We start from the raw sequence: 22708 nt of genomic DNA on the forward strand, positions 1-22708 counted from the left end.
CAAGAACCAACTGCACAAGCAAGGAAAAGGGTATCATCCCCAAAATGGACTGTGTCAATCATGAGGGGAATCACCAAGGCTTTAGCAAGAGAGAATTCCATTATTTAGGATCTAGAACACTTACCCAACCAGTAAAAGGTCTCTCACCTGGGTAACCAGGATAGAGAGAGCAGAAGCAGCAGTGACAATGGCTTACGTTACATCTTTCAACATTAGTCTCCTCGTCTTTGTTTTCCTCCCCCACTACACTGTCTTATGAAAAATACTTTTACTACTCTAATTCTAGTCTTCCTGTCCTATTACCCATCCCCACCCACTTCTCATATAAAAATATAGACTCAATGTTTAAAAAACATTTTTTCAATTGTACACCTATAATAAATTGTGCTGACTTGGCCAGTTACAGAAATTGATACTAACCTGTATGCCAGTATGTGTGCAAGCTAATTTTGTAAATTCAATACATCTGCCGTCATTCACGTCCCAGAGGCACATCTCTCTATAAAATAAGATAACAGCTGACTTTAAATCTGAGTTTTGGAAGCACTGTTCAACTTTGTCACAGTGGTTGAAAATTAATCTTCCATTAAAACTGACATATTTCTGAAAAAGTATTGATAGTATATAGTCATTATTGCTGTTCATCAAAAATTCGGGTCCTCCCACCCACCGTCCTAAACTCCCCTCCAACCTAACCACCCCCACCTTGATCCACATTCTTTCTGGGCACCTGGGAGGACTGCACCTCCTGGCTCCCTTTTAGTTGGTGGAGTCTTCTGAGTAGTTCTGAACAGAACTGATATGAGACCCTCCAGAACTCTCCTCCTCTGCCTCTATACCAGATAGCGGCGGCTCCTTCACCCTCAGCCTCAAAGCAAGGAGAATTATGAAGCAGAGCACAGCCCTAAGTGATATATGAAGGGCAAGTGGCAAAAACTAGGAATAAACTTTTAATTTAAACCACAGCAATTTTCCATCGGTTATCAACCTACTAGAAAACTTAGCACTGCAAAAAGCAAAACTTAAGGTCAACTGAATTCCAAATCTTTGCAAATTAAATATAATATTCCAGTTTTAATTCCATATTTATTGCAGAAGTTTTATTGCATGCATACCAAAAGAAAAAAGCTTTATCTCACACTAAAGATACAACATTTGAAATTAGAAATGTCAATATGTCTTGTATTTTAAAGAAATAAATTTAAGATTTATTTAACAGAAGACAACATTAATAAAATGTAATGATCCTGATATTAGGGTATTCTTTAAGATGTCTTTTCCTATATCTCATATGGTATAAATTTTTCAAAGGAAATTCACCCGATCTATTTAGAATATTCACTCTAATATGAATTATCCTTTAATTGGCCAAAAGGTACTATATTTTCACCTGCTGCTGCCTTTCAGTTATACAAGGTTCTTTTCAAATTCATAAATTATGAGGAGTAGAAGGGACAAGTTCTTAAATAATTCTCTTCCAGTTCCCCAACTCCCTTCAATAACATATTGTGTAAATATACAATTTTCTAAACACTCTAAAAGTTTTTTCTTTTAATTCCCCACACTCTAGACCCTACAAATACTGTTCAATGACTTACGTCTCTAAAAGCAAGCTCTATTCTGAGCCTTAGGAATACATGTAGCCATATTAGTGCATTAATGTACATCAATATAACTGTTTAAACTTTTGCGTGGCTTCGTCTTCCAAATTTATGCTAGCCTAGCATCACTGAGGTTTTTTAAAACTCTCAGAGTTGTCGGCCAATTCAGCAAAAATGCCTTGGGGATTAATGATCATTCTTTAAATTTTATGGTATTCTGAGTTTCTCAAAAGCAAGGCAAAAACATAATCATAAATTACAATAAAATACAAAGTATTATAAAAATCATTAATAAAGATAAAATTCATTTTGAAAACCATATTTCAAATATCTTTATGTTGAAACAACTGAGGCATTTATTTAAAAGACACCCCAAAAGAAAAACAAAAATTCCTACTTACTAATACAGTGGTACTATTTGCAGTACAGACTTATGAGGAGAAAAGTGAATATGAAAATACTTACCCACTCTCAGATGCGCTCACAATATACTGTTTGTCACTAGAAGCACAAGCTTTAGATAAACAGGTGATTGAAGCTGTGTGACCAAACAACAGTGCTCGAGGATTAACCTAGAAATACACAAATATGTTGATATTAGTACCAAATTTTTTAAGTAATCATTTTTAGGAATCCTGTTAAATATTCAGTACAATATACAGATACAGATTTGAGAAGAACTGCTCAGAACATCAAAAACTAAGAGCTGCAAAACACTGACGCCCACCAATTTAATGCGCACAATCATCCCACCACGTAGTTCTAAAGTCAAAAGTGGAAAACCAAGAGGTGATATTACTTGCCCAGTATCACGCAGAGAATGATGGAACCAGGATTTAAAGCAGGGCAGCGTTTAGCACTAAGCTCCAATACACTGAGAAATCAGGTTAAGAATGTGTATTAGTATATAAAATAATTTAACCTCACCTATTTTTAAAATAATACTTTGCATGATTTGAAAGTACATTTAGAGTCTCTAGACTGACATCCCCAAACACAAAAAATAGAGAATAGGTACCCTACCAAAAGCTGATATCAATGTTGACTATCAGGAACCAGACTGACCTTCACAGACTAATGATTTAGTGCCATAGTGCCTTATGAAAGGACGGCTTAATACCCACTATTCTAAAATAGTCTAGCAATCAGCCCCCAAATTCATCTACTCTGTACCAAACTGCAAGCTATCATTTCAGGTTACTTCAAGGCCTTAAGTAATTTCAGGATATCTTTCTTAAACATTTAATACATACAAATAATATTTGTAACACATGTACAAGACATAAAAAAAATACATAACCACATACTCAATACCCAGTTTAAAAAAACGGAATATGATTAATACCTTTAAAGCCCCTTTCATGATATCCATTTTGCAAAGAATCAAAATCACTTTAGCCTTATTTTGCATAATTATAATTAAAAGAAAAATACAATCATTGTTTATGGTTAGAACAGGCCTAGAATGTTTTCTCATACATCCAAAATTTTCTCATACATCCAAAATTTTCTCATACATCCAACCCCATTTCTATACAGAGACTCTGTGTTCCTCCACTGGGGAAAAAAAAAAAAATGCTCTTGGTCAATTCTTTAATTTCTCCCAAGAAAATCAAATTTACCAATTGTTAGTTTTATTTTCAATGTACATGGCTTTGCTAGAAAATCCCATTTTCAGTCATAATAGAGTAACTAGAACTGACTGTATTCCCACCAAAATCTAGAAAAATGAACAAAAATAATTGAATGAAGTATAAAAATCACATAATCATCTCAATAGAGGCAATAAAAGCATTTGACAAAACTCAATATCCTTTCATGATTAAAAACTCTCAACAAATTGGGTATAGAAGGAATGTACCCCAACATAATAAAGGCCATATACAACAAGCCCACAGATAACATCATATTCAACAGTAAAAAGCTAACAGCCTTTTCTCTAAGATCAAGAACAAGACAAAGATAGCTACTCTTGACATTTCTAATCAACATAATACTGGAAGTCTTAGCCAGAGCAATTGGGCAAAAAACTAAACAAACAAAGCATCCAAATTGAAAAGGAAGAAGTAAAATTGTCTCTGTTGTAGGTGACATGATCTTATATGTAGAAAATCCTAAAGACTCCAACCAAAAGACTGTTAGAACTAATGGACAAATTCAGAAAAGTTGCATGATACAAAATAAACATACAAAAATCAGTTGTTTCTATAACAACAAGGTATCTGACAGAGAAATTAAGAAAGCAATCCCACTTACAATAGCATCAAAAAGAATAAATTACTTAGAAATAAATTTAACCAAGGAGGTGAAACACCTGTATTCTGAAAATTATAAGACACTAATGAAAGAAGTGGAAGAAGAAATAAATAACGTGGGAAAGATGTCCCACGTTCTTGGGTTGGAAGAATTAATGTTATTAAAAGGTCCATACCACCCAAAGCAATCTACAGAGTGAATGCAATCCTACCAAAATTCCAACGGTGTTTTTCAGAAATAGAAACATAGAAAAAACCATGATAAAATTTGTGTGGAACCATAAAAGACACCAAATAGCCAAAGCAATTTTGAGAAAGAACAAAGTTGGAGGCTTCACACAGTAAGTATTAATATAACTGGAGGAAAAATAAAAATATGGCATATTGTTACATTTATACCTTTTATCTATATCTCACCATATCCCATAAAAATTTATGTCGTAGTTATTAACTAATAAACATTTCACACATAATCAGTACAAAGATAATCTGTTCAACATATTCAAAAAACCATCCATCATCAAAGACCACAGTTCAAAAGTGACAGTTATCAGTGGCAAGGTGTGATGTTTAGAATAAAATGATGTGATGTGTCAGTTCTTAAGAGTAAACACTAACATCAATGTTAGTGTTAGAAGCAGAGCACACTGAGCATTCCACACCAGTAAAGGATGGCAAAAAATACACAGCGACTTTTAAAATAAATATGACAAAATTTACAAACAGTTTTACAAAAAGTTTTGCTCTCTTCAAGACATTGACCTTAGAAGGTATAAATGCTCAAAATTGTTTTTTAATATCTTTTTTGGAAACCTCCTTCAATATGGTTAGAAATTTTCTGAAAAATGTTAAATGTAACATATTAAGCCAGGTAGGATAGATATTATAATTGAAAATCAAGCCAAAAGCCAGCAGAAGTCAACTCTGATGAATCATGTAAATAATCATTCTGAATACCAATTTTAGTCAAAATATATCTCACAGAAGATATATTATGAGGTCAAATTATTCTGGAACTGTGTTATTTTTTGTTAAGTAGTTTATTATATGTGAAAAGTACAATAGGCACTTCAAACACTCACTTCCAAGTCTACTGAAAGATCCCAGAGACATATTTGCCCATCATGGCATCCAGTCACGATCGTGGCCCCATCATCTGTTAAAAGTACTGCTGAGATGCAGTGGGTTGGTGCTTTGCGACCCCAAAGAACAATGGGTAGAACAAGGCTGTTTCCTGCCATTGTGCTTTCAAACCTGGAAATGTTATAAGAATAATGTCAAATGTTATACTTCCTTCTAAAACATATTACACATTTTTCTTATGAAGCCAACTTGAACTTCCTAAGTGCCAAGAATTCCTCTAAACATTATATATATAAATAAAACAGACACATACATAAAAGTATATAAAATCTAATTAAAATCTCAATTAATCCCCACAACAAATCACACGGTAAGTACTATTAGCACTCTTCTTTCACATGTAAAGACAGTGAGTCATAAAGAGTTGCAAAGTGTAAATGGAAGAAATGGAGCCCCAGTCAAGACCCAGGCAGCCTGACTTAGAACCCGGGGTCTTACTCACCCTGCTACGCTACCAAGGCAAGTGAGGTCTCCAAATCTTGTTAAGTCTCCAAACCAATAATAGTTAGCAATGTCCAAGAAAAACTGAGAGTTTTTGACAGTGTCCTAAACATTAAAAAGAATACTGCCCACTGAGAAACTCATTCACCGTATTTAGTACAAACCTATTATGTCTCAAAGTCACGAACGTCTTTTATTCTAAACTCTGAAACCTGAGGGATAAAGAACTTTAAACTCATTTCTGAATAATAAAAATTTAGTTCTGGTAAAGGTGTTTAAATTTGAGATGAATAATCAATTAAGCAGTGTATATTAGAGTACCCTGTTTGTAGCACAAATATAATGAATTATTCCTTCATATGACAAAATTAAGATCTAGTTAGTGAAACAACTAGATTTAGGTGTTACAAACTGTGTGATTAAAGACTTAAATACTAGTTCAGAGAAGTTCAAGAGACATGAAAACTGGAATAATCAGAGAGGGCTCCATATAAGACAGAGACTCTGCCAGACTTTATGAGACACTAGGAGTCACTCATAGGCTTGGTTTCTACGTGGCAACAATCTTTAGAACGCTAAGATTGTCCTAAGAAATTTTCAGAGACACTTAAAGGAGTAACCACTTTCTATGAAAGAAACTAGTTTAATACCCATGGTCCTACTGCTGGTTGCTTTTAGCAAAAGTCTTTTCTTTAATCCACTACTTACACTCTTTAAACAAATAAATAAAACTAAAACTAAAATCCCTTTCCCTGGAAAGAAAATTAGGCAAGTAAAACATTATGAATGATGTTTACCAAACGCAGTCTATGTATATTACATCTTTTATTTTTTGTTAGAATTCATGGCTTTCATCAATTTGCCTCCCCCAAAACTTCATCTGTTTGCTACAGGTAAAAGTTGTTTGCTACAACTTGGGAAAAATTCCAAGTTCCCTTCCTATTTATAAAACCATTTATGTATCATGTTCAGCAGTTCATAGACTACTATGACATTAACAATTCTTTCCATATTCCTATTTAATATCAGAAAATGAAACAAAGCACTGAGCCAACTTTAACAAATTTGGTACAGCATGTTCCTGGCTGAATAACATATCCAACAGTGACTTTCTCAAAAAGAGAATCTGGAAGGAGTTCATTCTTCCATGGTGACAGCATTCATTTTTAAGCTATATCACCAAAGATTTCTCTCAATTAAATAAGCTCACAGCATCTAACACAATATGGTGAGATCTGGAAAGAATATTTATCTCGATATTTGAGCACTCGTATTCGATGCATATGCCCAGCTCGAAGAGAATGCAAATACACAGATTCAGCACTAAGGAATATGTGTGTGACAGGGAGACGTGTCTGTTCTGATGTAACAGGAAAGAAATTTCTGGTATTCAAGTGACAAGGAGCTCAAGGAAACCTGGAATAAGAATACATTTCATAGCTCTTAAAACAAGTGAAAATAATCGCCCATAACATGATAAAGGTATTGGAAAACACAAGAAGACACATCCATCTCTAACTCAGCTTCTCCAGAAACTAAAACAAATCCACATTCTAACGAAAATCAGGAACTGACAGTCAATCAGAATCTGAGAAGAATTCTCATTAAGGGCAATTAACAATCTTCATAAGGGAATACATTGTGTTAGTTTCCTAAAAACTGCCCTGACCACAAACTGAGTGGCTTAAAAAACAGAATTTGTTGTCTCATAGCTCTTGAGCTAGAAGTCTGAAAGTAGGTGGTGTCACAGTTAGTTCCTTTTGAGGGTTGTGAAGTGAAAGATCTGATCCACGCCTCTCTCCTTGGCTGGTAGAAGGCCAACTTCATGCTCACATGGTGTTCTCCTACGTACACGTCTCTCCCTTTTTTTATAAGGACACAGCCATGTTGGGTTAGGGCCCACCCCGATGACCTCATTTAACTTGATTACCTTTATAAAGACTTCCAAATAAGGGCACATTCTCAGGTACTAGAGGTTAAGACTTCAACATACGAATTTTAGGGGAACACAATTCAACTCATAGCAGGGAAATGTCCTTTTAAAAGAACATAGCCTAGGGCTTCCCTGGTGGCGCAGTGGTTGAGAGTCCGCCTGCCGATGCAGGGGACACGGGTTCGTGCCCCGGTCTGGGAGGATCCCACGTGCCGCGGAGCGGCTGGGCCCGTGAGCCATGGCCGCTGAGCCTGCACGTCCGGAGCCTGTGCTCCGCAACGGGAGAGGCCACAGCAGTGAGAGGCCCACGTACTGCAAAAAAATAAATAAAATAAAAGAACATAGCCTAAAATTAATTATCCAAAAAGCAATTCTCCCTTAGGAAATAATGTTACAGAACTTCACTATATCTTTTCCAGGGGATCATACTACATCAGCTTATCTGCTATTACAACTGCTTATCTGAGGAATTAGGTAAGAAGTTCTGTCCAACCAAGGTGGGGGGGAGGGGGGATCGAATTCAAAATTCACTGCTCTATATCCAAGGACATTAGGGATTCATTGGGATAAAAAAAAAAAAATCACATTTTTCTGGAAAAGGCCCAAATCAAAAGTGACTGAATAAATGATTAGTGCCATATAGTATTAACTGTAATAGAAACTCTGAAGAAAATCCTTACTAACTCTCCAAAATATTGTGTACAATATACTCATATTTTGTAACTAATACATTAAGGGGAAATACCACCTTTCAAATTTTAGAGTTATAAATAAATATGCTGTACGACTAGATACTCCTAAAAACAGAAGAATACTAAGAACATTCAATTTTCATCTATGTTTGTATCAAATCTGACTTAAACTTATATTTAGACATTGGCTATTAAATAAAACTCTTTTACTGAAAAAGCTTTAGAGTCAAATAATAGAAGTTCTAGATTCTACCCCTCATTTTGCCACCAACCATGCAGGCTTTGAGCGTATCATCTCACTTCTGAGGCTTGGTTTTCTCATCAAGAGGTAGTTATGAAATTAACTTTGAATCATTTTGAAGTCAAAGAAATCAAATCATAAAGAGCAGGGGTCTGAGAGATAAAAAAATCAAGTCATCTCTTTTGGTTACCTTAATTTCATGTATTTCTATTTCACCTAATTGCACCTATTTCTCAGTTCTATACAGAAATAAAACCATACTTCAGTTAAAAACAACAACAAAAATAATAGTTGAAAAAACACTGAACTTACAGTCAGAAGAACTATATTCAAATCCTGACTCTTCTATGCAATCTTGAAAAAGTTACCCCTCTAGGTCTCAGCTTCCCCATCTGTAAAAGATGGACGATAATACCCTCCTTTCAGAAAGCTGTCATAAAGGTTAAGAGAGATCATATATGTAATGCAACCAGTAAAATATCCATCACATGGCAGATGATCAGCAACTATTAATTTTTTTAAAACACAGATTCTGCTATTCTTCACATGCTGCTTCCACATCTACTGATTTCTTTCAGCACTGTAGCTTAACATTTAATAAAGTTGTACCTTTTCAAGAGGTTACTATCTTTCACTGACTTTTTGACACAATATAAAAGTACTACTACTAAAAAAAAAAAAAAAGTACTACTACTGTATATGCCTGTCAAACAATTCTATCTGCAAATATGACAATTCAATTCTGCATGACGTTATTAGAAATAATACTACAAACTCCAATCCCAATACTAAGACAGCTTTCAAATTAAATTCTGATCTCATTTCCCAAGTTTCCATTCTGTGTCTATACCATGGAATTACAACAGGAGATAAAATAGACACATGGACCTACACAATGGGGCTTACACACATGCAAACAACTACCACAGAGTGTGATACAGGAGGAATCTCAAGACCTAATGGAGACACAAAAGATGGACATCCTAACCTATACTTCAGGAAGGGTTCTTGGAAGAAATGATGAGTGAGAATGAGTAGTAATTACCCAAGGAAGAGGCTCAAGGAATCACATATTCTAAGTCCCCAAGGTGAGAGATCTCAGTTCTTTCTGGACAGTGAAAATAGCAGGGCTGGCATTCAGAGCACAAAGGCAGAATGAGACAAGAAACAACAAGCCCACATGCACCAAATCATAAGAACTTGGTAACCCACCTCAAGGAATTTGGAGTTTAACCTGATAGCAATGGGAAACAGGTCAACTGTTTTAAATCTGATTAGCTTTTCAGAAAGATCCCTCTAGCTACAATACAAAAGGGAGGGAGAAAACTCTGGGTTTGAAGACCAGTGGGGCTACTGCAGTACTGCTGGTAAGAGAGATGGTGCCTAAATGTATCACAACTTCATTACTATTTCTGGATTTCTCTGTCTAATGGCTGTCCCCCCTACTAGTCTTTAAGCTCCCTAAGAACAAGAACCACATCGATGTATTTACCACCATATGATGTGGATGGAGCATAGTGTCTGCCATATGGGACGTCTTTAATAAATATAAGATGAAGGGTAGCAGTGGTGAAAATGGTAATAATAAGATGAATATGAGAGCTATTTTAGATATACAATAGATAGGACTTGGTGTTCAACACACCAAATTGATAAAAACACAACATAAATTTCGATACAGTTTTTTTACACAAAGGTACTCCATGAACAAAAGTAAAGAGAAAACAATTTAAAATACTAAACGCCCTCTACATAAAGAATAGGCACTATTATTATGATACTGATGCCCAGTGAAGTCATCAATAATTTCAGATTCTCATATGTGAGATAAATTATTATACACCTAACCGGAATTTACAAATTTAGGTTTTGAGAAGTAAGAAGATACCACAAGGTTTCACAATGGTCTTGAGCAGGACCAGAGTTTAAAGAGACTTAATGGTCCCATAACTATATATCCATCTAAGCAGAGAAGCAGTATGCTAAGACTATTTGAGACAGTATACAGGAAAAGCAAATGGGATGCTACTGCAATAAGCCTGGCTGCAGTGATAAGAACCTGGCTAAAATGATGAGAGTTTTGAAAGAAAAAGAAAATATAAGGCATTATAGCAGAACAGTAAATCATTGGGTTTGATGAAATATGTAAGGCGTGAGGCAAGAAAAAGACATGAATGACTATTACTGTTGCAACAAAAATAGAAATGAGGTTTTTCCTCTCCTGATAACCAGGAAAATAAAGGGAACAGTGAACAGGCTAGAGAAGAAACATAAACTGGCATGAGTTAATCAATCCTAGTTTTATTTTAACTGTTACTAATCTGTAGTGTCTATAGTTAGATTTGTCCTTCACAAAACTAACCTGTCACCCCTAATCCTGTGTAATTTAGGTAATTTACACCCTGCACCTGGTATTTACTCTTTACTCTGCCTATAAACTCTTGTAGCAAATAACCCCTTGTAGCTGTCTGCATTTCAGAAAGGAGGTCATATGTAGACCGATAACCCAGAGGCTAACGGACCCAATTACCAGGTTGCCTGACTCCAGCAATGACTGTTTTGAAATAATGCAAGAAGAAGAATGCAAGACCTTCACCATTTTGATCCTTATCAGAACTCCCCTATAAGAATCCCTGTAATTCCCCAGGAAGCGGGGGGCACAGTTCTTGAGGCACTAGCCTGCTATGCCTTCCCTTTGCCTGGCAAAGAAAATAAAAAGCCTCTCTATTTCTTATCTTCCATTTCTCTGTCTCCGTATTTTTATTCAGCATTGGTGCACAGGGAGCCAGATTAGGCAACATTACTTTCGAAGCAGAGTGATAAGAGAAAGTAGGCAAGCATGGGGGTGGGGGGAGGAGGGAGGAGGGAGAGAGGAAAATAAGAACGTAATGAGGCAACAGAGAAACAGAGGCATAATCTGGTCTCAGAGAAATTAGAGCTCAGGAAATATGTTCACAAAATGGCACCAGAGAACTCAACAAAAATCGTCCCACGTGAACGGGAAAAATCCAATCACCCTTTGCCTGTATCAGTGAACCAAGTCATTGCAAAAGTTGATGAAATATGGGTCAACCTCCTGCTGTTTTGCTTTTGTTTTTGATATTTAAGCAGTTGTAAAAGAAAGGCTTTTGTAACTGACCAAAAAAAAAAAAAAAAAAACCTGCCTTCCTAATATAGAAATGGAGAGAAGTATATAGCTCGTTACCATCTTATAGAGATCTATTTGAGTGGATATTTATTTATTTATTCTTTATAAACACAAGTACATAATATTTGAAATTCCAATTTATTACAAGTTTACCCTTCAATGGGGCCCTTCCTCCTTAAAGATAATTTAACAAACAACCCAGGTGTCACTAAAGTGGGAACACGGACTTCTCACTGTTACCAAGAACAGACTGGCTCCAGGGTAAGAGGCAAGGAAGGTGTTGGTGACTGGACTGTGAAACTGTAACATCAGCGCTGACTCCAAGCCTGGGGGAGCCAGAACGGTAAACCTATCTAGCAGCCCCTGGAGCAAACCCCACTTTAAGAGGTTTTATTCTCAGGTTCTGTGAGCGGCAATCCCCTTAGTGGATTTTTTTTCCCTTAATTTAAATAGGCACAGAAGAGCTTAGTTGCTCACATTTTCCAAATTCAAAGTTGATAGAAAAGAAAATTAAACCCTGTTTCGCAGTTTTATCAAAATCTGCCATAAAAGGGAAAGAAGACTACAAAGTTTTGCCTAAACATAACTACTCACTATGGGAAGGGGCCGCTGAGCCCCTCCTCCCGCCCGCCACATTTAGGTCCTTCAGCAACTCTCTCAAAATTACACTGCAAACTCATCTCAGAGCTCAGAGGCACACACAGACCTCCTGATTCCTAATGAAGTAAATACCCTTCCTTATTCTATGTTGTCTGCATTTACCACAAAATTCCATTTACCAGAAAACTTCATTCTCCAGTCAATCTGGTTAATCAAGATTTTACTAAAACACATTACTCAAAGGTAAGTAGAACTGTAGTATTTAGGGATGAAATGATCTGATGTCTGGGGTCTGGCATGTGGGAGATGGTGGAGGGGAAGAGGGGGTAAGAGGTATTGGAAGGGATGAAGATGAAACAGGAACATAAGTGTGATGGGTGGTACTCATCCAGATGCACCTCGGGAATAAAGGACTTATTACCCCAGCCACTGAGAGCACTGGGCTGTCAGCCCCCACTAACGACTGCCCCAGCCAAAGGGAGACACCTTGCCGCCTTCCAGTAGGACAGTCCACATCCAACAACTGATCAATCCAGGGATAAACAGTAAAGGCCAGGCCCCCTCATATCAATTCAGTATAGTTCTGAAGGGTCATTCCATCTTTGGAACTACCCCCAGGCTCAACTGAGATTCCTTCCGCTGAGACTCATTACAGCTCAACTTCTCCCTCTGGCCAAACCTGCTTCCTTCCCCAGGTGTCGGGACTAAAAGCACTCCCTTAGAAACCTCAGTGCTAATCTCCATCTCAGAATCTGCTTGCCAGGGAACCCAAACTGTAAAAATAAACGTTGAGGTTCCTTTTAGTACAAGAGTGTTCATTACATTGTTCTTACTGTTTTTGTGTGCTTGAAAATTTCTCTAATTGTTAATGGGTACATGGAAAGAACTTTAGTGTCCATAAATCAGGGATTAAATAAATTATTAGAGTCTTACAATGGAACACTGCAGCATGAGATATGAAATAATCTCCAAAATATATAGTGGGATGAAAAGGTGCAGTACAGTGTATAAAATACATTCCCATTTTAGGTTCTAAAAGGGGTATATATATGTATCTACACACATCTGTAATACACACACACACAAACGTTTAGAATAATTCTGTAATGATACCAAATTTAAAAAAAAAAAAGTAATGAAAACTACCTCTGAAAAGGAAGAGTAAGAGAAGTAAGAGACTGGATTGTGTGGGAATCCTGATTCTCAAGATAAATCCTTTGGTCTTAAGGGGTTTTTTTCCCCCGGCCTTTGGGTATTTCACTGTATTCCAAAAGACAGTTTAATAAATAAATTAAATGGCCCACGGGACTTCTCTGGTGGTCCGGCAGTTAGGACGCCGCACTTCCACTGCAAGGGGCCCAGGCTCGATCCCTGGTAGGGGAACCAAGATCCCACAAGATGTGCAGGGCCAAAATAAATAAACAAATAAAATAAAATCCATGGCCGTGATTCACCAGGTTCTTTTATTTTAAAGATGCACATACACACACAACATGGAGTTTTCAAAAAACCGTTTAACTTTAACAAGTATTTGTCTTTAGCCTATAACCTGTTCCAACACTAGCTCCTCTCTGCTGTGAGTGCCCTGTCCCCAAACCTGTGATTCACTGCTCCTGCAACCACGTTTTCACAAGATTTTCTACACACTGGTGCAGAACACTCGTTGCTTTGTGTGTAGTTATTTGTTTACAAATGCATCCATTCCACTAAAATCTCTTTCCCTGAAGAGTAAAACCAAATCATCGACATAAGCCCACCATCTTTGTTATTTAATCATTATCAAGCAAACTGCATTTCACTGGGATTTGAGGTGACTTACCAGCACCTAGAATAGTTACAGACTTTTACTAGTGACCAATATGTACTTACTGAATGAAAAAACAGAGAATAACAATAATTAGCATTTATTAAGCTTTCACTGTGTGCCAAGCAAGATATTTCTGAGGAAGGACTATCTCATCTTTTTTGCTAAATCTAATTCTTCCTGGACTCTTTGAAGGATCTTACTCCCTTAATTATCCTTTCGCTGTCTACCATTTCATCTGTCTTTCAGTTAAATTAGGCTTTGTCCTTCAAACATGTTCACATCTCATTTTTGTCCAAAACACTTTCACTTGTTAATAGCCTCTGCTTGTAAATCTAGTAATCGGCTCTCTCTCTCTCTCTCTCTCTCTCTCTCATTCATTCTTTCTCTCATTTTCTCTCTCTGTTTCTCACTGTAATTACAATCAACATCTTGAAACCCACCGTCTTAAACATAGTGTTTCCATTTCCTTACTACAAAAGGCCTCATGTAATCTAGGTTCTATCTTCAAACACACCTAATCTAAGGCTGCTCAAGATTGCCCTCCCTCTACATGAAGAGGTCAACATTTCTCTAATGTGATACTCCAGGAAAGAACTCTCCAATATTGCAGAGAGAAGCAAGGCCTTAGGAGAGAAGTGAGGAAAGAGAGGATTCTTTGACATTAATGGACTGTTGATACCTACTCTTTCTAACCATCTTACTCAGTCCTTACATTATATTCAGTCTTACACAGCTACTAGTTTGACACGGCTGATCATTTGCTAATTCTCAACCCTCTCTCTTTGGTTTCTGGTACAGCGTACTCTCCCAATTATCTTCTTCCTATTTTTTCAGCTTTATTCTGCCTAGCTATGTGAAGGCCTAGAAAGCTCTAAGAAAACTTCAAGGAACAAGGGAGGATCTTTCATCCCTGTTTTTCACTAGATTTGGACTTTTTTTTTTTTTTTCCTTTTTGGCTGCACCTTGCAGCGGCCTGTGGAATCTCAGTTCCCCTATCAGGGATTGAATGACACAGCAGTAAAAGCCTAGAATACTAACCACTAGGCAACCACAGAACTCCCAAGGGAATTTTTTTTTTTTTTTTTGACAGTTGACTTCTCAATTAAAGTCAAAAGACCATGGAATGATATTTTCAAGTGCTGAGGAAAAAATAAATTGTACACCCAGCAAAATTTTTATCAAGAATGGGGGTGAAACTTTCAGATGAAAATTGATACAAGTGTCATCAAAAGACCTCCCCAGTGCCAGTTATCAATTTATTGTTTCTCAGCTCCAAATTCACCCTCCTGCTCTACAAAAGTGGAGATGAGCTCTTTATTTTTTTTTAACATCTTTATTGGAGTATAATTGCTTTACAATGGTGTGTTAGTTTCTGCTTTATAACAAAGTGAATCAGTTATACATATACATATGTTCCCATATCTCTTCCCTCTTGCGTCTCCCTCCCTCCCACCCTCCCTATCCCACCCCTCTAGGTGGTCACAAAGCCCCGAGCTGATCTCCCTGTGCTGTGCGGCTGCTTCCCACTAGCTATCTATTTTACGTTTGGTAGTGTATATATTTCCATGCCACTCTCTCACTTTGTCACAGCTTACCCTTCCCCCCCCGCCATATCCTCAAGTCCATTCTCTAGTAGGTCTGTGTCTTTATTCCCGTCTTACCCCTAGGTTCTTCATGACCTTTTTTTTTTTTTCCTTAGATTCCATATATATGTGTTAGCATACGGTATTTTTTTTTCTCTTTCTGACTTACTTCGCTCTGTATGACAGACCCTAGGTCCATCCACCTCACTACAAATAACTCAATTTCATTTCTTTTTATGGCTGAGTAATATTCCATTATATATATGTGCCACATCTTCTTTATCCATTCATCCGATGATGGACACTCAGGTTGTTTCCATCTCCTGGCTACTGTAAATAGAGCTGAAATGAACATTTTGGTACATGACTCTTTTTGAATTATGGTTTGCTCAGGGTATATGCACAGTAGTGGGATTGCTGGGTCGTATGGTAGTTCTATTTGTAGTTTTTTAAGGAACCTCCATACTGTTTTCCATAGTGGCTGTATCAATTTACATTCCCACCAGCAGTGCAAGAGTGTTCCCTTTTCTCCACACCCTCTCCAGCATTTATTGTTCCTAGATTTTTTGATGATGGCCATTCTGACCAGTGTGAGATGATATCTCACTGTAGTTTTGATTTGCATTTCTCTAATGATTAGTGATGTTGAGCATCCTTTCATGTGTTTGTTGGCAATCTGTATATCTTCTTTGGAGAAATGTCTATTTAGGTCTTCTGCCCATTTTTGGATTGGGTTGTTTGTTTTTTTGATATTGAGCTGCATGAGTTGCTTGTATGTTTTGGAGATTAATCCTTTTTTGTGGCTGCACCGTGTGACATGCGGGATCCTAGTTCCCGGACCAGGGATAGAACCTGTGCTCCCTGCAGTGGAAGTGCAGAGTCTTAACCACTGGACTGCCAGGGAAGTCCCCCAAGGGAATATTTTTGAAATTTGATTGTTCTTTTAATAAAAGGCTTAAGATGATATTTACTTTTCCCCTTGTGATTCTCCCCAACGTTTTATTACAAAAAATGCTGAATATACAAAAAGTTTGAAAATAGTATAAAGATCACTCAAGATCACTCCATAAATAATATTTTGTCAAATTTCCTTTGTCAATAATGTGTATATAAAGCGAGAGATTTTTTTTTGCTGAGCCATTTGAAAATAACCTACACATATCATGACAATTCACCCCTAAATACCAAGCTTAAAAATAAGAACATTTTCCTTCATAAACACAATGCCATTATCACAATCACCATTATCAATACCATAATAATCCTCTAATAGTATCTAAAATCCAGTCCATATTCAAATTACTTTGACTGTCTAAAAAATATCTTTTATAATTTTTTTAAAACCAGTAAGTAAAATATTCAAGTTTTACTGACTGCATTTGGTTGTGATGCCTCTTTACTCTTTAGTTCTAGAAGAGTCCTACTTCATTTTTCATATTAACTTTCACTCTTCGTATTCACTTTAAATAAACAAAACCAATTGCTTGTAGAAGGTTCCAGATTTTATATTTGTCTGATTTTATTTACAATGTCATTTATCACATGTTCATCTATCTCCTCTTCTTCCTATAAACTGGAAGTTGGATCTAAAGGCATCATCGAACTCAAGTGAAACATGTTTGGCAAGTATCCTTCATAGGTGATGTACACTTCACGCTGCATCACCACAGGAGACGTACCATCACACTGTCCCACTATCAGTGATGCCACCTATGACCACTTGACTAAGGCTATTTTCCCCTTTAAAACCATGAATAACCTATGGAGTGATACTCTGATAAGACCATACTGTTCGCAAAATCTCATGGGATACTGGTATCCCATGTGATTTCTAAAAGCTATAAAAAAAGATTACATATGAAAAATCTAGTATCAGATCAATGTTCATTTCTCTATATTGCCTTTCTAATGCTCAAATGCAAAAGCAAGATGTATTTCTAGCCCAGGAATACAGGCATTTTCACCAGAGAGTCAATACTGTCTTGGTCTGTTTGCTTCCTGTGCCCCAAGGCAGGCCCTCTGAGACCTGCAGACAAAAACAAACTCAAATTCTCTCTCATGAGAACAGACACACATAAACAAGAGCAAGCAGGCCTCCACTACCCACCTACCAATGGGGATTATGAAAAGCAGGGACTACAGACTAAATAACTAAACCTACTTGCCACCATTGCAATGAATGAAGAAAGAAATCTTTAAAGGTTTATTCAGATTCTCAGAACATCCCTACATCATTTGTCAAAAGTGTTCAAGTCAAATTCATGGTTTGATGAAGGAAGTAGTCATTAATATTATGAATTTTCTTTGTGCTTGTGCCTTTGCTATCAACTCATTGAAGACTTAGAAAACACTGAATCAGGTAATGAAGACTGTTTATTATAATGCAATGAGATAGCTAGATCATAAAATGCATGAAGGAATTACTGAGCTGCTTCCTCAGAACAAAGGGTGTCTGGAATTAAACAGCTGTGAGGGACACCACCTTCTGAACACCAAGCTTGTCGCTAAGTTGACAAGATAATCCTCTCTTATTTGAATGGCAAGAAATCTCCTCCCAGTGAACTTGACACTTTAGGATGGCTTTGCTAAAGGAAGTTCCAGTATTCTGTTTCAAAAGAACATGTGGCATGAGCAGATGGCAACAGAAGACTACACTTACTTCTCATTGCTAAGACAGCCCTGAGCAAGCAAGAGCTGGGTTTTGAAGAACTGTAGAGCTATCTGGTCAAAAATAAATCACAATTTTAAAAATGATTCATAGATTTTGAGGCATATGAATCACGTTTTAAATTTCTGCAGCTAATTATGCTCTATCCATCACCAACCTGCCTCAGTTTCAAGAGTTACTGATTAACCTAAAAGCAAACTATGCCCACCAAGTCCCTACATTTTAGGTAAACAGATCCCATCTGGTAGAACCAACTTCAACCTTATCTCCCGAACCACCTCTAATCTCACCTCCATCCCCAACCATTCCTACTGCTTTCCCTCACACTGTCATCAAAACTCTAAACTGAGCACTGAAGCTTCTCATTGTTCATAAATTAAAATACCCAGAAGAAAAAACAAACATGCTTTCCCAAATAGAAGATGAACTGTCACAATATGGGGATCAGTAAGCTGTGTTGAGTAAGTATGAAGATTTGAGAGTCACACTAACTAGGGCAGACCCAGCTCCCCCATTTATTAACTGTAACCTTAAGGAAATATGTACCTCTTTCCAAATCAGAATGTCCTCGTTTGTAACATTATCCCCCTCCTTATATCAATGCATAGATCATAGAAAAGTTTCCACCTGTCACACAAATGCTCTTGACAAGGTCACCAAAACCTCCCCATTGCTAAACCCAGTGTCAAGTCATAATCCGCATCTTTCTTGACCTACCAACAGCATTTGGCATAGTTCATACTTCCTCCTCCTTGAAACACTTTTTCACTTGGCCCCCAAGTCTTCACACTTTCCTGCTACCTTTAGTAGCAGGCTAAAGTCCATGGCTTTAGTCTCTATTTTTCCTCATTTTCTGACCTTTAAATATTGGCATACCCAGAGCTTAGTCCTTGGACTTCTCTCCTCTGGCAATACTCCCTCCCTCCCTCCCTCAGTGATCTCACCAAGCCTCGCAGCTTTAAATACCAGCTATACATTAACAATTTCCCAATTTCTAGCTGGTGGCTCTCTTCTGATTCCACATATGCAGTTTCCTACTCAACATTTCCATCTGGATAGCTAATAAGATTCTCAAACTTGACATGTTCAAAAGTGAGTCTCTGGTCTTCTTCCCCAAATCTGCCCCTCCCACAGTCTTCCGCATCTCAAGTAATGGCAAGTCCATCTTTAGAGCTCCTTCAACCACTTTAGGTCTCTGCTAAAATGTCATCTTCTCAGTGAGGCCTTTCCTGACCAGCATAAATTGCAAACTCCACCACTCCCATGGTATTTTATTATACTTCTCCAGAGCACTTACAGTCATTTAACATACCAAGTGTCATACTTATTTATAGCCTGTCTGAATCTGCCACTATAACACAAGCTCCAAGAAGGTGATGATTTTTGTTTTGTTCTATACTGTATTCCCAGCGCCTAGAATTTCTGCCACATATGAGGTACCCAAATATTTACTGAATAACTGAACAAAGTAATGAATGACGTTCATTCGCTTGGCTTTAAAAATGTTGTACCCATCAATAAATTAAAATACATCTTGATTTTACATGCTTCGGATTTCAGAGTTTCTTTTCAATGAGTTTTTCTATAATAGTGCCAACAATTAACACAAGTCTCCTTAATCAACTCCCTGTTAATGTACTAATTGCTTTTCCCCAGCTGCAGGTTGCACCTATATTCTAGCCTCTTTTACTCTGTGACACATACACAAGACATGTCTTAGGACCTATGCAGCAAATCACCTAACATGGTTTACTTTAATCGCTACCACACTCACCAAGGCCTGTTGGGGAATCACAAAACTGTTTCAAACTAAGTAAACTGATATTGCATTAGAGCGAACTTTTCATTCCCATTAATGGTGGTTTTTTACTGTTTGTTTGTATTTGAAATGTTTAGAAAAAAGAAGAGCCCTTAAGGAAGACAGCCAAATAAACAACTTGAATGTGAGAACAGAAGGTAACTGGCACATTCTATCAATCTGTTATCATTGACATATACTAACTACCAACATTCAGAGAGAAATATGTATGTGCAAAACACTAGTAAAATGTTTTCAGTGAGTTTGAAGGGTCATAAATTACAATTGCTAACTGAATGGGAGGCAGTGGTTAAAAAGCCACGTCTTTCCAGTAGTTTTCTATTTTACAAGAGCCTACAGAATAACTCCCAGTACTTCAGAAATTTTCTCCGCCCTGAACTGACCAGGGCCCTAACACTTTATTGTTCCAACATTTTTTGACGACTACTAACACAAGAAACCATCAGCCCAAAAAAACCTACATTTTCATTAAACATCACCAACACATTTTGGAAAAGATGCCTAATTTTATTTAGAATATTTACTATTTTATGAATATCGTGTATATGTTACTTAATAGAAAACAAAAAAATTCCACTTGGACAGGACTTTCTGAATGCAGTCATGGTGTAGGACTTCTTCCAATAATAGCTTTTGTGCTCTTATCAGCAAAGTGGCTTTAAGTATCAGATACAGATCAAGGCAAACGAATGTGCACAGAGTTCGAATTCTAAGTTAACATCACAATCATAGTATCTATAAGTAGAAAGGTAAGGTATCCTCTTATTGATGACAGGATCTCACTGAGCCATACATAAGCTCTCAGTTGGTTTTGCCCACGATCACTGGCATGCATATATGTAAGATTACGAACTCTCTGTAAAGTGCAACAATGAATGGACAAAATGGGACTAGAACCTATAAACCCCCATACTCTAATCATTGAGTTTATCCATCGCAACAAACAAAACAGTGTCACAGAGAAATGTAACAGATAAACCAGGAATAAAAGCACTACCTAGTTCCAGGCCTAACTCTACAAGTACCAAAACTATTTCAAGATTTATACTATGGATTTTGATCTCTGTCTAGTAGAACACACACACACAAAGGTAGAATATCAATATATGAAAATCAGTAGCATTTTCTTCTATCAGCAATAATCTACTTTAAATTAGTATCTATTCACGATATTTTTTAAAACTGCAAAGAATTTCTTCCTGCTCAGTCATAAATGGAAAGCCATTCCATGCTCTTGGATAGGGTGATCTAGTATTATAAAAATGTCAATTGTCCCCAAAATAAACATATAAATTCAATGCATACTAAATCAAAATTTTAGTTGTGCTGTCTTTAGAAACTCTAGCTCCAAAATATATAGAAAAGAATAAAAATCCACAAATAGCTAAGCCAACTTTGAAAATGGAAAAAGAATGGAAAACTTGCCTTACCAGAAATTTAACATCATTAGCCATTTGGGAAACATAGATTAAGACCACAGTGAATTATAGTGACAATTACCAAATGCTGGCGAGGATGCAAAGAAACTCAATCTCTCATACATTGCTGGTGGGAATGTACAATGGTGCAGCCACTCTGGAAAACAGTTTGGCAAGTTCTTCAAAAGCTAAACGTACACTCACCATACCACCTAGCAATCACATTCCTAGGCATTTATCCCAGAAGACGTGAAAAAATATATCCACAAAAAAAAACTGTACAAGCATGTCCATAGGCAGCTTTATTTGTAATAGCAAAAAACTGAAAACAGCCCCAATGTCCCAGTGAATGTTTAAACAAACTGTGGTACATACATACCATGGAATACTACCCAAATTACACAACTGTTTAGATGAGTCTCAAAAATTGTCTCACCCAACAATTCAGATGAGTCTCAATCTCAAAAAGTCACATGCTGTCTAATTCCATTTATACAGCACACCTGTAATGATCAAAGTATAGATGGAAAATTGACTAGTGAACAGGGGTTAGAGATAATAGAGGAAGGGAGACGGAACTGACTTGAAAGGGGTGGCACAAAGGAGGTCTTAGTGGTGATAGAGTAGTTCTGTATCTTGACTGCAGTGGTAGTTACAGGTATCTACCTACACAGGTGATAAAATGGCATAGAACTATATACAGGTATTGTACCAATGTCAATTTCTTGGTTTTGCTATTTCACCATAGTTGTATAAAATGTAACAGTTGAGGGAAATTGGGTGAAGTTATATGAAATGTAACCATTGGGGAACCCAGACCTCTCTGTACTAGTTTTGCAACTTCTTTAATCTATAATTATTTCAAAATAAAGCTAAAACAAAATAAATAGGAAAACTTACTCATGTAGGAAAAAATAACCATACAAAGCCACAGTACTAAAACAGCATGATATTAGAGCAAGAGCAAACAAATAAGCCAAAGGAACAGAAGGCAGTTTTCAGAGCTTCTATGAGAGGTTAATATACAGTAAGTGTGGTACCACTTATCTGCGGGAAAAGGAGAGAATGACACTAGGAAAACTGGCACACTATATGGAAAATAAACTGGATCTCTGCCTTGTGACATGTAAAAAGACACTCTGGATGTATTCAATACCTATAAATTTAAAGGAAAACTATAAAGTTAGTAGTACATAAAATAGGTAACTGTGACACAGAACTGCGGAAAGATTTCTTAAACAAAACCCCCAAAACACAAACCATAGGCAAAAAACTTTTAATTTGATTATATCAAGTAGAAAATTTCTGTTCAATGAAGGACATCATAAAAAAAAGTTATAGACAAATGACAGAATAGGA

General features: G+C 36.9%; 1 protein-coding gene across 7 annotated transcripts in view; it reads right to left on the minus strand.

Moving 5' to 3' along the window:
• WDR7 (WD repeat domain 7) overlaps positions 1 to 22708 on the minus strand; it is a 388004-nt gene that overhangs the window by 361383 nt on the left and 3913 nt on the right. For 4 of the 7 annotated variants that reach the window (XM_067698977.1, XM_067698972.1, XM_067698976.1 and 1 more), the window contains exons 2-5: positions 8619 to 8698; positions 4939 to 5110; positions 2067 to 2173; positions 421 to 499 (exon numbers count right to left, since the gene is read on the minus strand). In XM_067698977.1, coding sequence (XP_067555078.1) covers positions 421 to 499; positions 2067 to 2173; positions 4939 to 5097 — 345 coding nt within the window. In that variant the 5' untranslated portion in view covers positions 5098 to 5110; positions 8619 to 8698. Of the gene's footprint in view, positions 1 to 420; positions 500 to 2066; positions 2174 to 4938; positions 5111 to 5441; positions 5546 to 8618; positions 8699 to 22708 lie in introns of all 7 variants that reach the window. The other 3 variants (XM_067698974.1, XM_067698973.1, XM_067698978.1) reach the window with 3 other exon arrangements.

The sequence above is a fragment of the Pseudorca crassidens genome, chromosome 12 (genome assembly GCF_039906515.1).
Source record: "Pseudorca crassidens isolate mPseCra1 chromosome 12, mPseCra1.hap1, whole genome shotgun sequence".
Taxonomy (NCBI): Eukaryota; Metazoa; Chordata; class Mammalia; order Artiodactyla; family Delphinidae; genus Pseudorca; species Pseudorca crassidens.